The sequence below is a fragment of the Macrobrachium rosenbergii genome, chromosome 49 (genome assembly GCF_040412425.1).
Source record: "Macrobrachium rosenbergii isolate ZJJX-2024 chromosome 49, ASM4041242v1, whole genome shotgun sequence".
NCBI lineage: Eukaryota > Metazoa > Arthropoda > Malacostraca > Decapoda > Palaemonidae > Macrobrachium > Macrobrachium rosenbergii.
In genome coordinates this window covers 29671106-29689267 of record NC_089789.1, presented here as the reverse complement: position 1 = coordinate 29689267, position 18162 = coordinate 29671106, and the positions used below count along the sequence as shown (strand labels likewise).

At 37.0% G+C, this 18162-nt stretch overlaps 2 protein-coding genes across 3 annotated transcripts in view; both read left to right on the top strand.

The window, feature by feature from the left end:
* The window catches only part of LOC136832224 (uncharacterized), a 34359-nt gene extending 28908 nt beyond the window's left edge, over window positions 1-5451 (top strand). For both annotated transcript variants that reach the window (XM_067093053.1, XM_067093054.1), the window contains exons 33-45: window positions 516-667; window positions 770-891; window positions 1023-1203; window positions 1323-1536; window positions 2834-2903; window positions 3338-3447; window positions 3524-3651; window positions 3753-3860; window positions 4003-4134; window positions 4491-4610; window positions 4706-4873; window positions 4959-5093; window positions 5199-5451. In XM_067093053.1, the coding sequence (XP_066949154.1) occupies window positions 516-667; window positions 770-891; window positions 1023-1203; window positions 1323-1536; window positions 2834-2903; window positions 3338-3447; window positions 3524-3651; window positions 3753-3860; window positions 4003-4134; window positions 4491-4610; window positions 4706-4873; window positions 4959-5093; window positions 5199-5402 (1844 nt within the window). In that variant the 3' untranslated portion in view covers window positions 5403-5451. The remainder of the gene's footprint in view (window positions 1-515; window positions 668-769; window positions 892-1022; window positions 1204-1322; window positions 1537-2833; window positions 2904-3337; window positions 3448-3523; window positions 3652-3752; window positions 3861-4002; window positions 4135-4490; window positions 4611-4705; window positions 4874-4958; window positions 5094-5198) is intronic.
* A 9010-nt stretch (window positions 5452-14461) lies between these two features.
* On the top strand, window positions 14462-17669 carry LOC136832223 (putative ankyrin repeat protein RF_0381). Its single transcript, XM_067093052.1, has one exon. It carries the CDS (start codon window positions 15120-15122, stop codon window positions 16695-16697), a length of 1578 nt encoding a protein of 525 aa, XP_066949153.1. The 5' UTR covers window positions 14462-15119; the 3' UTR covers window positions 16698-17669.
* Window positions 17670-18162: the final 493 nt, after the last annotated feature.

Genomic DNA, 18162 nt, shown 5'->3' with positions numbered 1-18162 from the left:
CATAAATTTTCCACAACCACAGTGAACGTTCTAGCATAGAAGTTTTGTCGTATTTTAGAAGCATTATCATCAGAGTGGTCAAAATATTTCACACATGGATTGAGCATTGACAATTTGATTAGGGTATGCTGATGCAGCTGAACAGTCTTAAATTTGACTTTTTCTAAAGTTGGAAAATTAACACAGTTTGTCAAAATATTGATAGGAAGTATGATTTTCATTTCAGTTGAAGTGAGAGAATACTGTATATGTATGCCAGAAGTTACCCTTTTTTTTTTTTTAATGTATCTTGTATTAAGATTAAAATCTGCTGCATAATGATACATATGACAAAAGGATGTTATATCCCAAAATTGCAGTAACTTTACCTAAATTTGTCAAAGCATTTTGGTGATTGAGTGACTTGTGCACTTGTGCCTTGAAATGACTGACAAAGAGTGACTGGCATGGAAAATCCCTGAAGCATTAAACCTTTCCTAGTCAACTTCGTGTTTGTTTAAACTACCACATTTCAGGTTTGGTCATCCTCAATGGAACTTTGAATAATCTGAGAGTGGATACAGATTTTGCACAATATAATAAGCCAGCAGTCATCACTGGAAGAAAAACTTTTGAGTCCTTAGAAATACATGGAGATCTAAATGTTGAAGATGGTGCCACGGTGCAGGTTAGCAGGAGCTAGGCTCTTAGAAAGTTGTTAACTGTTATTCTTAAATTTGTAATTAAAATAATTTATTTTTAAGAGTTGTCATTTAAATCTTTGTTTTAGGGCATTGATGTATCTGAACTCGCCACGAATGCAGTTAAACCTAACAATGACAGCAGTGGGAGATGTTTTATTCCTGGAACAACTACTTTCAGAGGCTTAAGATTTGAAGCTGGTACATTGGAGTAAGTAGTCTTAAACTAATGTTTGGTTATAGGGACCTGAGTGTTCAAGTTTAATAGAAATCTATTAAAAAGTATTTGCCATTTACATTCCTAGGAGAATTCATTCCCATTTACAATGCACTGGCTTGCAGGGTTGGTGGAACTGTCGATGGTGTGGTTTTGAATGGAAGCAGAGTACTCTTGAAATCTACTGATCAGAAGATTCTTGGCCATATTACCCTCAGTGGACAGACGAGCTTAGAAGCCACAGATATAACAGTTCTGGATGATAAGTTTAATGAAATAGTACTTTCCAGACTGAGGGACTTGACGGTAATTAACTTCAATAATTTTGACATTTGAACTTAAAAAAATATACTTGTAAATACTTCCCAGCATTAAATACCAGCTTTGGAAGAATTTTAATTGTTCTAAATCTACCAAAAATTCAGGTGAGAAACGATCGTCCCAACATCATTGAGGGAGCAGTCACATTTGTCACAAGTCCAACCTTCACTACTGTCACAATATCAAACCACCTGATAAATGGCTACAATGTAACTGATCTTGCACTGTGTTTAACTGGAAACCACGTGGTTAACAATATGGGAGACCAGTTTGCTCTCATATTGAAGGCTGCTCAAGATGCCAGAGATATGCTGTCAGGTAAGAGCAATGGTAGTGAAATATTTAAGCCCTTTACCCATCTTTTAGTTGGGCATAAAGGAGTAAACTACTATTTACTCTTTTTGGCTGCTTTTCTGCTGTATTTATTCTAGGTGAATGTCATAATTTTCTGGTTGAGTTTATTTTTCTAAATGCTGTAACATTCCCTAGCCATAAATTGTTTTGAAGTGCAATCGGTTAATATTTTCAGTGTCATTGTCAAATTTCCAGGTGCTTAGAAAGTGGTCTCATTTACCTTCCCACTGCAATGTTGTCTTATCGTGGAATTCTTGGAAGGAGTCCAACTATTTTCAGTATAGTCTCCTAGTATTACAGGCCTTTGCACTCAAAAAGTTTGCTTTATTTATGGAGTTTTTTCATTTATGTCCTAAACACTCATTGGCAGGTTTTGCATTCATACCAGAGGTTGAAGGAAAGTAAAGATCATAAATGTAAAAAAAATCTTTTGGATAATTGTATGAGGCACTGGTTGGGGCTGTCAACGACCCCTTGACTTGTATTCAACCTGTTTGTGATGTGAGTGCAGTAAATTATCAACAAGGCCATGTTTCACTACTGCATTGACACATTTTCTGTAGTTGCCTTATTTCTTCATTTATCCTGTTTAACTTTCCTTCATAATCATGGCTCAGTTCAGTGTGTCTTAAGACTGATGAACATCAAATCTATCAAGCCAGTCTAGCCACAGTGTTGTACTACTCCCTCTTCATGTACAGTACATCTGAAGTTTCTGGCATCTCAAATCTTTTTATTTTTTCATGCAAGTATTTTTACAATTCTGAGTTTTAAACGCATTACTAAATGGTGTCTTTTCCAAAATCATCCTCATTGCCACTTTCTTGGCTATATTTCAACAATGCTTTCTTTCCAGTTATAACTTTAGTTTAATCATATATTCTTGCTTTATACCTTTCACCCCAAAATTTAAGACCACTACCTCGTAGCCTCCCTTTCTCCACTCTACTATAAACAAAGGTGCAAATCCTTCATTTATAGTAGAAGCTTTCTGCTACTATATATGCAGGAGCCAATCTTCATGTTAGCAGATGCATCCAAGACTGGTCCTAAGGGCAGACTTTGGTGTGAGTTTCTCCTTAAACATGAAATTTGAAAATTTGAGACTGGAACCTCAATTTACTGTTACTGGTATCTGCTCTCCTAATGCTTAACTTAATTTGTCTGTGCGCTGGCCAAGTAAGTACGGTAAATTCCAAAAATGTGGGACTAATGAATTAATAGTTTCCAAAATGTGGTTTTATTTTATTTCAAATTTCAGAAAAGGCTACAGAGTTATGGTACTTCAGAGAGATAGATTTGCCCCCTGTACACAAACTGATACCAGTTAGGTGAGTATTTTAGTTTAAGTACTCTTATGTACAGTGCATTTAACTTTTATTTAGAGAAGTGTCAATAATGGTAGATTTCAAACACTAGTATAACAGTCCTCTTAGCCCACTGTTTAAGAAATAGCATAACATTTTTAAAGTTTTACTGGTAAAATTATTTCACAAGTTAGGATTAAGTGATCAAATAATGTTTTCCATATCTGCTTGCGGAATGTGTAGTCTTAGTCTGAAATTGCTGCCTTTCACCTACTTGTTGGCTGTCATTAGTGTAATGTGATTCAGATATGGTTTAATGACCCTTGGCATTTGTGCTGTGAAAATTGCCACTTCAACCTCCTGTATGTGAAGAGACAAGGAGATTCACTGTCAGTACTGTTTTGCTCTGAAAATTGAAAATCCACTCAGAGTTTAAACACTTATTTTTTTAATTACAGTCTTGGTGTAAACTTCTTGGCACCTCATACGTACGACATGCTAGCTGGATTGGACCGTCGTGCAGATTTGGTTTATACATACAAGATAGAGAGGAACTTCCCTCAAGCCTGTAAGTTAACTTCCTGGGGCTGCTTTTTCATGTGACTATTGGACATTTTATAAATTTTTTTTTTCTCAATTTTCAGTTACCAAAATACCAGTAGCACAACCTACAGCAGTTGCTGGGCTCTCTCGGAACTTGCTAGCTACTTGTGGGAAAGGAAACATGACTGCTTATCCAAGTGGATTCCCCTCAACAAAGAACTTCAGACAAGTAACTGATGTGTCTGATGAGATATTAGCAATGAAGAGGTGTAAAATATACTTTAAAAAATCTGTAAATGTATTTTAACAATTTTTTTTGCCAATTTCCAGATACCTCTGGAAAATGGTGAGGTGCACAGCTTTGGCCACGTATATTCGTTAGCTGGTGAAGTGGGAGTAGAAACAGCTTTTGGCATATATCACTGCAGAGACTTGGTTGTATGTATTAAGAATATTAGAAGTTAATGCTGATAAACCTATGCATTGAGTGGTCATGAAGGATATTGTAAATGAAATTAATGCCAATAGTCTTGCTTGGTACAACATAAATCCAAAGATGAATCTAATGCTCATTGTATAGAGTTTCAGACTTGCTGATGACAGATTGTGTTTAGCTGTAGTTGATCATGCTGCTAGTTCAACTGTAATATGTGGTAATGCTGGACGTGGTTTCAGTCTCATGAATTATCTTGGGACAACAGGGGCTGTTAAGGTAAGAATTCAGTAGTTCTTTTATGGTCTAGCAGCAGTATGCCAGTCTTGAATGCTTGTGAGGTACAGCATACAATAAGGAACTCGAACCCTGTGTAACTTAAATCAGATTTTCACCACTGTTAATTTCCTTTACCTTGTAAGTAGGTTGAATAAACATAGAAAGTGCTGTCAGTGAGGTGTAAGGCTGAACTGGCTACTGTTGAGAACTAATGTCTTCTCTATAAAAGAGTACTAAAATTTATTGATAGCATTGTACCTCATTCTTTGTTTGTCCCTTACTCTTACTATTAAAACTTAGGCTGCCAGAATGAAGTGGTGCTGAAAATTTATTAACCCCCTTGCACCCTCCACCAGGGTGCTTCGATGGATCTTGGGTCTCGTACGTACTTGCTAATTGTTGAAGAAGCAACACCCCACGCTCCAGGTCGCTTAAAAGTTTTTACGCATGATTCAGCTGTGAACCGGATGGTGCTGGTAAGTTTTTAATTTTTGTGGTGTATGACAAGTTTGATTTATAAATTAAAAAAAGGGCTTGGTTCATATTCTACCATTTCCAATAATTATGCCAGGTAACTAAAGTGGAAGTTCCAGGAGCTGATGATGTTGATGTGATTATACAAGGTATGGGTGCTATGATTGCAGTTACCAAGCGGGAGCGAAAATTCATATGCCGCTCTAAGGTTACAATACTAACAGCTTACATAGAAGACCGTGTCTTGAAAATTGAAACACTACAGGTAATTATGTTACTGAATAGAGCTTTCCTTTTAAAATATTTCTACAAAACTCAGATATGTTTACTTAACCTAATTATTTTTCCAGACACTGCAAATTGAAGAGATTCACCATAGCAGTATCTCCTTGATGCCATCAGGGGAAGTGGGCTTATTTGTACAAACACTCGGTAGCATTAAGTTGTACCTGTGGAAGTGTATAGAATTTGTGTTTTCAAGGGAGGCAAGTATCGTGTGAATCTTCAATACTGTTCAACTAACCTGAATGACTAGGAAATGTTGGGAAATAATTTTTCCTTAGTATTAACTTGTAACATTTGGTTTACAGATAAGAACTGATGCAGCAGCCTGGCCATCCTCAGAAGCTTTCCTTTACAAATATGATAATGTTTCTACGCTCCTCATTGCATTTTCTGCCTCTGGTGCCTTGGATCCATTCACTAAGGAACGTGATTTTGACTTTGTAAAAACAAGGCTTTACACTGCCGAGTACAGAGGCTCTAAGGTTGTTTTGCCAAGATACTTGCAGTAAACATTTTTAAACATTTTTTTTAAATATAGATATATTTAAATAAATGAAAGTTTGTATGAAATAACCTTGCAACTTTGGGTTGTTTGAGGATGTGTAAAAGTGGTTTTTAATTTTTGGAAGGTATCAAATCTAGCTGGGTGGCATTGATAGTATCAAATGATCTAGCAAACTGGCTTGGTTGCTGAAATTTGAAAAAGTTCAACTCCATGACAATTATTGTAATCTTAGGAAGAAACAAAGGTGGATGTCATTGGATGTTTAGCATCAAAGGTAATGTTGATTGAAATGGTTGGTGACCGAAGACACAAGGTGTGTACATAAAGGAAATTAGGGTAAAAACAAAGACTGCTGATCAGTCTGTTCTCAAGACATAAGCCCAAAACCCTTCAAGTACCTAAAATACTCGTGAAATAAAGTAGTCCGTTCTCAAGACATAAGCCCAAAACCCTTCAAGTACCTAAAATACTCGTGAAATAAGTGCAGACTTGGTTCAGAAGGTATAGGATCAGAAATTGCCTAACATTGTTCAAGTGAGGTTATGGTTCATAACAGGTGGTCCTGCTTTCGTAATAAACCATTATGGGAATCTCTCTACAATGTCTTGACTGCCCAGCAATCTCGATGCTTGATTGAATAATGAAGCTTGACTAGTTCAAAGGTGTGAGAATCCATGCCAAATAAGAATTTTATAGCATCACAATTAAAAATTATAAAAATCAGTGATGACCTCTGTACTTGGAAAGTATGAATATATCTATGATGAGAATATGCATAGCAACACTTGAAAACGAATATGGATAACAGGGAATACATATTGTTGAATGTGCAGGGAAACTGCAAGCGTTAAACCTGAACCAAATTTGTTCTTGTCAGAAGTTAAAGCTGATTCTGGTCAGGCATGTTTTCAAGAAAAAATGTTATTTGGATAAAGTAGATTAACAGTCTAAAGATAAAGTAGTAAACCATTTTCTTCAAGTTCAATATCTCGGCACCTAACACAAATAATGTAGCGAGCTAATTGTTTGTGGAGTGAGGGCTTTGGAACCAACCAGCCAAGGCAATCTGAACTGTGTTATCTAAAACCTGCTCCGTAGGGCCTTAGTTTTGTTGGTGCACCTCACATGGTGCACTGTAGGTATTTAAGGTCCTTTGCAGTGTCTCTTGGGGCCCCTAGCTGCAACCCTTTTCAGTCTTTTTACTATACCTCCATTCATATTCAATTTCTCCCATCTTACTTTCCACCTTCTAACAAATGTTTAATAACATTTCAAACCACCTTTACTCAAAATTTTCCTTTCAGGGTGGAATGACCTCATGGGTCCTAGCACTTGTCCCTTGGCCTAAATCTTTATCCTTCCTTCCTTCCTACTAAAAGCTGGTTCCCAAAATGCCACTGCATCAAGTTTCCTGATGTATGAAGCTGCTTAGTGTTGAGACGTAGATCCGATACCAGTTTTTCATCTTCCTCTTTTCAACGTTCAAATTTCATGTTCTTGCACCATGGAAGCGAAGGCTTCTCTAATTGGTAAGGGATTTCGGCCTGACTGTGAGGAGGAAGTAAGTTTAATGTATGTATTTCGTTCTTAGCATGATAGCTTGATAACTGCAAGAAAAATGTGAATGTATGTGTATACATACACATTCACATACCTTATGTTATATATAACATGTGGATACATACAAAAAAGTAATATAAATGTTATATATAGCATGTGGATACATACAAAAAATAGTAATATAAATGTAAAGTGTTGAAGGGACAGCGTTTCTTGAGGCGTCGGAGTATTAAAGTCTCGCCTTGATAGACCTATCTCCAGAGCTAAGGAAGGAGTATTTTCTTATTAATTTACGAAGTAACAGTTGGGTGCTTATTAATTTTCGAAGTAACATTTGGGTGCATATTTATCTTGTAAAGTAGTCCAGTTCAACAAACAGTAGTTGTTTTTGACATGTCCCATCATCAAAACTACCTTATCTGTCGTGGCCACATATTTTCAGTAGACCTACACACCTTGATTGACTAGTTTTTCCCTCTGAAGTGAATCCTATTGTGTCCCTCGATATGGTTTTCTGATCTCTCTAGACTCTTACACTTTGTAGAAATTGCCACTGAGTGTTGCTATTTATTGTTTATAAGAAAAATAGAAGCATTAGGACTTGTATTTCTAGAAATATTTTATTCAGTTGTACCACAAAAAATTGAATGAGACAACAAAAATTAAGCGAAATAAAACATGGTAATTTGTAAAAATAACTTGACATATACTTGTAACCAAAGCAACAATGTAGATATGAGTGCAAGACTTATAAACAAACATTTCTCACAAAAGTTACTGTATGGGGTGATCGTTAACTCCGATGACAAGTGTAACATAAATGAACTCTGTATATCAGTTTCTTAAACCAAATCGTGAGAATTACAAATGGCGAATTAAGATTAACAAATATTCAACCAAATATTTTTTTCCTTCTACAAAGAATGAAAGTTCTCGTTTTTTATAAAATGTTTTCTCGTTTTTGTTCACAATTCATGTGGTCATTCCCTTTTTTGCAACTTAACTCAATATTGTTACATACACAAATTAGTATACTAAAAATGAGAAATTGTACAAAGTAAGACCAACACATTTTGGGACGATATAGTGGCCAAAAGAACATTGGTGGCAATCCAACACCCGGTGTTTTTGCTCATTTTTTTTTTTTTACAAGAAAGTTACATTGTTTCACACGAGAATCCATTTGATTTAATGAATACTCAGTTGTGATTTGATGCTAACATATTATTACCAGTCAAGAGCAGTTAATGAGCAACTAACGTTTCTCTTGAGATTTTTGTCTTCTCTCGTAAATAATGACATTTTTTTGCTACAACTTCTAACTCCTGTATGAAAGATTATCAAAGATTGAATCCATCCTCTTTATAATCCATATATTCTCTTGCCTTGCCTCTCTCATAACATGTACTGTTGATAGGGACTACATTTGTTTGTTTGTGGCCTTCAGCATTGTCACTATAGGTCTACAAACAGCACTCCCTTCTCAGGAGTCAACAGCATTGCCACTATGAGTCTATGAACAGCACACCTTCTCAGGAGTCGACAGCATTGTCACTATGAGTCTACGAACAGCACACACCTTTCTCAGGAGTCGGTAGCAGCCTGCTAGCCGAAGCCATTAAAAAGTCTGTCTGCAGTCTTACCCATTATGGTGGCTGTTCATTGATTGACTGTTCAACAACCGTCACTTGATATCTAGGCCCAAGGTCTCTGGATCTGTGAAGAAACTCTGGAGGAGGGGTTGAAGTAAGGAAAGTGTTCCATTTGTCAGGACATCCCAGTGACAACCCACAGGCGAGTCTTCTCTTAACCACTGTTGTTATCCCATTGGCACATTACAAGAGTACCAAAATTCACAGTTTATCATTGTCACAGGTTTCGGGTAAATGTAGGATCAGCCAGCACCTTGCCTGTGCATCTGCAGAAAGATGTAATGGGACAAGGCATTTTGATCTCTTCAGACACATCAGTTTATCTTATGGAATAAGCAAAGAGAGAGAGAGAGAGAGGTTAGTCCAAGATCTTTGTGATAGGTAAAGTCATAAACACATAAGCCGAAAACTTTCCGGCTTACTTTATTAAAGAATTAAGTCAATGTTATATGTATATATATTGCATATATATATTTATATATGCATATGTATATATGTATATAATATATACATATATATATATACTGGATATATATATTATATATATACTACATAAGCCACTCCAACATCATTTAAAAATAGAACGTCTCGAACTGTCGACCTAACCGCCCGGTTCTCCTCGCTGCTGGGAGAAAGGAAGCTGGGGATTTGATACATGTACACATTAGTTTCCGGGGTCTAAGCGATGTCAGGCTGGGCAGCTGATCAAGGCTACGGCCTACCCCAACGCCAAATCAAAGTCCTTCATAAAGAAGGCATTGTGCTTACCCCATATAAAAATGGGAAAAAGCATGTTAAAACGAAGAAAAAAAATATATGCTGTATATATATACTATGTATATATATACTCATATATACATGTGTATATATAAGTATATATATGTGCATCTATCTATATATATATACAGTATATATGTAGATAGATGCATACCCGTTTAAAGAAATAGAGAGAGGCCAGCTCTCATTTCTTAAGCAACAGAACAGGATTGTAAACCTAACAGGGTCGAGCAGAGTAGCCTAACGCTAAAAGAAGTGATAACCATCAAATTTTTTTGTCTAATCTAGTTTTTTCGTGTTTAGTCACAGAATATAAGTTTAACTCATTTGTAATTGTGCACTGGAAATGTATGGTGTAATCAATAAATGCCGTGGCCAATTTATAAACCGACTTTGGTCAGCTTTACAACAGTGTCCATTATTCGAGAAAATGTTATGGCTACTTCCAACGACATTCAGATTTGAATAAAAATCCCTCCCCAAACATTCGTGATAAATGTGACCTGAAGAATGCTATATGTGCCATTATGAAAAAAAAAAACACTGCTTGCGTTTTTCTGCTAAAAGAAGCGACTGTCGTTCATGTTATTGGAGACGTCTTGCGGTGGTTCAGCCATTCAGCAGTCTACGCACCTCGTTCCTGAAAAGCCGGCCACCCAATCAGCAGTGGGAGTGTTCAGAATTCGTTGAACACACGCGAATGCTCCGTAAACAAAACTTTATATTGTTATCGTCGGCGTTATTGATCATTGAGCGATAATATTAGTGGTGTAATGAGTTTATGCAACTTAGATTCTATGGAAATGTGCGTTGTGACCTGGCCGCGCCCGGGTATTGTAAAAAAACGGGGTTGAATAACTCTTGTGGGTCAGTTGTTTATAGCCTATGGTGAAGCTAAAGCTAACTTGGATGTTTCGTTCAGATGAAATTGACAGTGAATTATGACGAACCTTTTCGGGTACTGGATCTTGATGGCAGTATTGTTACTGAGCAGGGCAGTGTCGTATTCGGGGAGTTTAAAGAGTTGGCGGCAGTGACATGAAAGAGAAGAAGGAAAAGGTAAAGGGAAGGTTGGTAATTTGACAAGAGAGAAAGAAATTACATGATTTTTTACGATGATGGTGATGCAACAGACGACGATTGTGTATATCTCTATAACAGTGATAATGATACCGAATGTGATGATCCATCATCCCCACGTGTCACCATAGCAGGCCAGAATGGACCTGTGGGTAAGTGTGTGACCCAAAAAACACAAAAAATAGTTTTGAAGCCAGTGCTAATGTTGGTAAAAGGAACACAAAAAAAAAAAAAAATGCCATCCCTAAGGTTTTTCAAGAAGGCTGCTACCAAGAAAGCTATTCCAGACGAGAAGGTCGGTCCCTCCTGCAAATGTAAGAACTTTTTTTTTTCCCAAATTGGGGGATGACGCAATTAATGTGATCTTCAGAGCAAGCTATCTAAGTCTAAAGAAAGCAGGACGAGCGGACACACTGTTACCTTCAAGGGCAAGGTAACGACTGCTTTCAGGGCACTCTATTTCTCTCCATTCATGCAACAACAATAAAGGACATTTGGATCACGAACGCCAAGACTAGGTTAAATAACCAGGTCGTCCTTGAAAATATCATCATCCATGAACACATGCAAGTTCTGCTATCTTGTTCCAGCTGCTACACCCATAAACACATACCCCGATCAGGCAATATTAGAGTCTCACCTCAAAATTAGGGCACTGTAAGAAAAATATCTTGACTAGATGGAAGTTAGCCAGTCTGATGTAGCGTGGTGAGGTTGAAATATTACGATAAAATTTTCAGTCGCTATTATAATAGTTTTCGTCCTGGGAAGAAGGCTGACTGTAATACCTGTTAGCGGCTCGCAAAGCTCTTGCTGATTGGGAAGCGGGTTGGAGCAGGTGCCCCTCACCTTGAACAAGAACAAGATGAATAGAGAAAAAACATGTCTCTTCCCAATGCCACAACTACAGCCAAGATTCCATGATGACTACGGGATCTGTGTCGTCATGGGCATATAGCAGACCATGCCGTATTCTCGTCATCCTGTCAGCTCATGAAAAACATTAATTGTAGCGATGTCTTTTCAAATTTACTGGCGTCCCCCAGCTCCTTGTTGATGCTACCTGACTGTTTATGGGTTCATACAGTTGACTACCCTGCAAAAACAAGAACTTAAATTTTTGGTGAGTAAAAGGATGTTTTGCCATCATCCATGTTTTCCATGCCTTGCTATCTGTTAATGATTATTGTTGTTCATTAATCGCCATTATCTACGTCACTAACCACTATTATTAAAGCTTGTTAGGACTGTTATTAACTTATGACTGTTATTAACTTAAGACATGTTTATGGATATTTATTAGCTAAGTGTGGAAATATAATTTTTTTACGAAATTTTGACTTTTTTCAAGTTTTGCATTTTCAATATTATCTTCATCATTAATCATTATTCACAGGTTTGTTAGGATTGCCATTATCATATTCCGTGACATGTTTATTAATGTTTATTACGATCTGTTGAGTACATGCGACATTATTTTTGGAATTTTTTGGAAACTGTTTTTGAGAAAAGCAATAGAATTTTTAGGGCGTGTGGTTAGGAGCCATTATTTTTTTTACTCTAACCTTACAACATTTGTAAAACAACATAAGGCAATAATATAATCAGTATCAGAAATATCAACACACAATTACGTGTGGAACAGAAATAAATTTCTGACACATCAGGATCGAACCCAGGTCTTTCAAATGAAAGACCAGAACGCAGCCAACCATGCCACAAATGTCATAAAAAATCAGGAATCTGAGTACAACTGTACCCAAGGAATAACCTGGGCAGGATAACTGCTTGCATACCAGCGTGTTTTCCCCAACTCCCGGCTCATATAAGTGAGCCAACTGACAGCATTTCATTCGAATTATCCTTTCTGAGTGAATATGATAGATATATCAACACACAATTATGTGTGGAACAGAAATAAATTTGACTCACATCAGGATCGAACCCAGGTCTTTCAAATGAAAGACCAGAGTGCTGCCAAGCAGGCTGTTATGCAAGCTCAAGTAATTCCTTGGGTACAGATGTACTCAAGTTCCCATATCTTTTATGACATGTATGGCTTGGTTGGTAACGCTCTGGTCGTTCATTAGAAAGACCTGGGTTCGATCCTGATGCACGGCAGAAATCTATTTCTGTTCCATACGCAATTATATGTTGATATTTTTATCATATTCATCCAGAAAGGATAATTCGGATGAAATGCTGTCAACTGGATCACAGCTGAGTCGGGAAGTTGGGGAAAACACGCTGGCATGCAAGCAGTTAGCCTGCCTTGGTAATTCCTTGGGTACACTTGTACTCAGGTTCTAATTTCTTTTATGACTTGTGTGGCCTGGTTGGCAGCACTGTAGTCTTTCATTTGAAAAACCTGGGTTCGATCCTGATGTGAGTCACAAACATATATATATATATATATACCTGCAAATTTTTGCTGATATCTTAAAAATTAAAACTTTAAAAAAAAACTGTTACTTGGGTACTTAGGCAAAATTTACAAAGTATAAGTCAATTTAGAATTATCGTCGTTCGTCCTTGTAAATAGGGATGTTATCGCAATTTGAAGGGTGTTTGTTTTCAGTCGTTAATATATTGGTTTTTAAAAATTGTCGCATAGCATGTTTCTCAAATGACTCCTTGTAAGCGTTAAGGCACTTTTCAGGATATATGTAAAAAACTTTTTTTCACGATTTTTTAATACCTTCTGTTGGTAGTGGTACACAATCGTTTTTTACTGGCTCAAATGGGACCCTGGTTAGGTTAAGGTTCCTTTTACACTCCAAACTGCAATATCCTTCCACAAATACTTATATACATATCTTATATTGGGACGCTATAAGTAATTTGATTCTTGTCTTGATAAGTAGCCACTGAAGTTTGATAGAGATTGCAGTAGGTCATTATAACAACTGTTTCGTGATTACAAATATCCGCAGTATTAGTCATTATGAAATGAAAAATTTTATTAGGAATAAAAAAATATATTCTCCAAAAAGTAACTTAGATCTGGAGAACAGGTGTTTTTTTTTTTTTTTTTTTTTTTTGAAGCGAAGAAGGTGCACAGAATGAAAATTTGGAGAGAAGTGCGCACTCACATTTAGACCCATAGATTGATTTATGAAGTTTATGCCGTCAAACCGGGTACTGAGGCAACTTCAGGCACTTAGGGCTTGAGACAGTGAAAAGGAGGGTTTAGAAAGGTTGCACTGTAAGAATGAAGAAAGTATGCGGAAATGGGTGTATGGTAAAATGCTGTGATAACAGTAATATATATACAGTATATATATATATATATATATATATATATATATATATATATATATATATATATATATATATATATATATATATATATATATATATATATATTTATATATATATTTATATATATACATATATATATATATGTGTATATATAAGTCACAGAAGATGCACGTGATTTTAGTATTAGTGAATGCACTGGAATGTAACAGGAGAAATTCATTACCAAGCACTTTCATAAGTTTATTGACGCCCCCACCGCTGAGTGAATATACTTTATTTTCTTGTGGTCTTAGTTCTTACATATATAATGGGATATTCTTTCATTATTTGTAAGAATATATATATCTATATATATATATATATATATATATATATATATATATATATATATATATTGGTATTTATTTAAAAATACTAAATACTTTATTCGCAAATTGCGTACATAGTGATTATTGCATTCATCATTATTATACTTCGAAACTTCTGGTAATATAGTCCAGTCATTTGAGGATATATGAAAAACGCATACGAGACGCATTTTACTGAACTAGTTTTATGACTGTAATCTGACTAATCTTCTTTCAAATATCATATCTGCCATATTTAGTTTCCTTCAGCGATATTGTTTAATTAATCAGCTGATTACTGTATTTTCCATGATTTGGGAATTTTCTAGTCAGTGTAACTTAATGTACACTTGATATTTCCCATTTATTTTTCCTTTCATGTAATATTGTCTTAGCAATCGTAGTGGAAATTTTTTGTTTTGATTACATAGTAGTTAACAGTTTCGTTACCTTCTGCTAACACGTACACTCACCCTCATGACTTGATTGTAGTTAGATTCTTCATTTTGATTACATAAATTTCGTTACCTTCTACTAACACGTGCACTCACCCTTATGGGACGTTGTAGAATACATAAATAGAAGATGCAACCTGGTTGGGAGCCAAGAGCCTTGTGGTCTGGGCGCTACACCGGTGCCAAGGAGTCAGTGCCACTTTGATGCTCATACTCACTCACACCACTCTTGTTGTGCCGTATGCCGTGTTCCCTATTCACTACCGTTTAAAAAGCAGCAGCGTGGGTTTTTTATATCTATCCAAAACAAACGCGTAGAATGGAAGCTAGAGGTTCGCGAGTGGAATCTGTAAATTTGGTTCAGAACTGACTCCCTCCGCAGTGATAGTGATTATCTGATTAGAGATGTTTCTGGACATCTGGAATGTATTTATCGTTTTGCAACTGAAATATTTTGACTGTTGTATCTACACCAATGATGACTTATTACTAAAGGAGTGTTAAGCAATTAAAACTTGATGTCTGCATTGATCCACAGCAGCATTGCACTGCTCAAAACTCTGTGTAGTTCATTCCTTAATCATTGAGAATGTTACCGCTGCGGACTGCCATCAAGATTAGTCTCCCAAATCACCTTCAGCTCTCTGGACCTGGAGGTGACATGGCTGGAGAACTGGCTAGAGCTCTTGTTTCCTGTGATGTGGAAGTCGTGAAAACTTGCCTAGACTTGGGCATTGACCCTGACCTGCCACTACCTGGTGGACACACGCCAATAACATACTTGATATCGTCATCTGTGTCTGAACGTTGGGTGGAGATAGTGAAGGTTCTGCTACAGTATGGAGCCTCTCCACACGCTAGAAATCAACGTGGTACACCAATACTGTCCCTGTTGACAGCATCCGGTAATGTAGATCTCGTTACCCTAGCCCTTGACAAGGGTGCTGATATCCATGCTCGTGGAGCTCTTGGCGAGACTCCGCTGCTCACTGCCGTCCATTACAAGCAAATTGAATGTTTGCAAGTGCTCCTGAGGAGAGGCGCTGATCCGAATACTTCTGCTAATGATGGAAATAGTGCATTAATGTGGGCTGCCGGTCGTAGCAACGGCATTGGTATGCAGAGGTCTCTCTCTTGTGTCACTTTACTTTTACAGTATGGTGCCTCTCCTACTTTTCGAAACACGAGAGGCTTTACACCTTTGATGGCTGCTTCCGTTGTAAGAGAAGCAGAAACTGTCAAAAGGCTGTTGGATGCTGGTGCTGATCCCAATGCAAAAGACGAACGTGGTGAAACAGCTTTAATCAAAGCTGTTGATGGTGATGCTGAAAAAGTTGTTAGCATACTTTTGAACCATGACGCTGATGTCAATGTGCAAAGTTGTTCTGGCAATTCAGCACTAATGAGTGCTGTATCTATAGAAATCACTTCACGGTTACTACAACATAATGCTGATCCAACTCTGGTTGCCAATGATGGTAACACTGCCCTCCACTACCAAGCAATGGCTGATAGAGTTGAGTTAGCATTAGCATTACTAGAGTATGGGGCTTCAATAGATGCCAGAAATGGATGTGGAAATACCCCTCTGCAAGTTGCAGTAACAAGTAGAAGCCACTCTGTCACAGAACTACTATTAGACAGTGGAGCAGATGCATCGTCAGTTAATGACAGGGGTGTTTCTCTCTTGCAGCAAGCAATTTTGCCTTGGGACTATTACAGAACTCACGACATATTCTCAGTTCTTAACACCAACATCTTGATAGCCGAGCTTTTGTACTATGTTCGAAGTGGTGGAGGATTTGACAGGTCTTACAGAATATGTGAGAAATTGATAGGAGCAGGTGCAAATGTGAACCTTCCTGGCGAAGAAGGGATCACAGCTCTGATGCTTGCTGCTGCTTGCGGTCATGATCAGCTTGTTCGCTTGTTCTTGAGTTCAGGCGCTGAGCCATCTGCTTCCGATAACAAAGGAAGAAATTCCTTAGCTTATGCTTGCAAATGGGGCCATGAGGACATTGTCAAAACTTTAGTTAATTATAACTGTCCTGTTAACAACCTGGATGCTAATGATAACCTGCCCATCTACTATGCTGCCCAGTATTCGCATACGAACATAACTATAGAGCTTATGGTGCAGTTTGCGTTCTACATGCGCTCCCTGTAATCTTTATGGACCTAGCAAAGTAGTTTTATATCATAAACTCTAGATACAAAGATTTTAATACCTGAAATTGTGTCTCTGTTTCTCCCATTAGTGACTAGAATTTAGGCAATACCAAGTGATGCATGCAGATGAATCATTCCTGTTTAGTAGTAGACTTTTATAAAGCGAGACATTTTTTGTAACAGTAATATCAAAGTCTTCTTAGATCCTAAACAAAAACTTATTTAATTTGTCATTTTACCACGTCAGTAAACTAAAAAGGTAATTATAAGCTGTTTGAGGTTATGCCTTATGTCAAAGAAGCATTCAGAAATAAAGTACAAAGGTTTAAAAAAGTTTACATTTTCCTAGCAACAAAGTCACGTTACAGGATGCTCCAGTATTAATATCTATACTGATGTCTTTTTCTTCATTTGAACTAAAATCACTCTTGAATAATCTTAAGTGACAGCTCACACACAAAGAATGATTTGTCTGTTGTAATGTTTTCTCTGAAGATTATTGATTTCCATGAAGTGCATTCAAGAAACGAATAATAAGTCCCTCGTACAAGGTTTCTTTCATTCATGTATTCTTCCATCTTAGGCCTCAAGTTTTTTCTTGCCTCCGTCAGGCGTTGCGTCCTTATGAATGGTTGTTCAGTTTAGGAATAACGGTCGGAGTGTATTTCACACTCGCACTGAGCACTGTATGTTATTTTACTTTGCAATTTTAGAGGTCTTCTACCGTTGCGGTTCTACAAACATATTGTAACCAAGGGCACAATCTATATGTATACGTGTCTGTATAAATGTTTGTTCTTGTGCGTAAATATAAGTGCGTATTGACGTGTGCCCTGAATTACGTTTTCTAGTCTAGGTTTAAGGCAGATACAAAGAAACAAAAAAGACATGTTACTACTCCTCACAGTACACTTTTCTCATTATCGTGCGTTATGTGATGTTAGACATTTCCTTATTCGAAGCAGAAAAATTACTCTACTCACAACAGCACACATTCAACAGAAGCTGAGTAGTGTGCATTTCACATATTTCTTGAAGATGCCTTTAGAAAACGATCCAGTGTGCAACAGTTCATCCTTGTAAGTTAAAATGTAGTGTTACCAAAACAGAAACTGGGTTTATCGTAAACTTTTTTTTCCTCTCAAGTTCTGTACCATTTGTTTCCATTCCTTTTTGCCGAGCTATTATCACCATCGTTATTAGCCAGAATAAAACTATTCGTTTTCACCGTGGCTGAAATTGTATCTTAAACACGATTTTCTTCCCGTTGTTGTGTGAATTGCGAAATGAAACTTCCCAGCAGCTGTTGGTTCTTGAACTTTTATGCTGCTCTACCTAATGTGAATCAGCTTTGTGACCTGTTATTACCAATAATATATGCTCATTCATGTGCAACTAACCCCAGAGGTCATTAACTTCTTGGGCAACTTCCACATTACAGTACGCAGGTCTGTGGAAAAAAA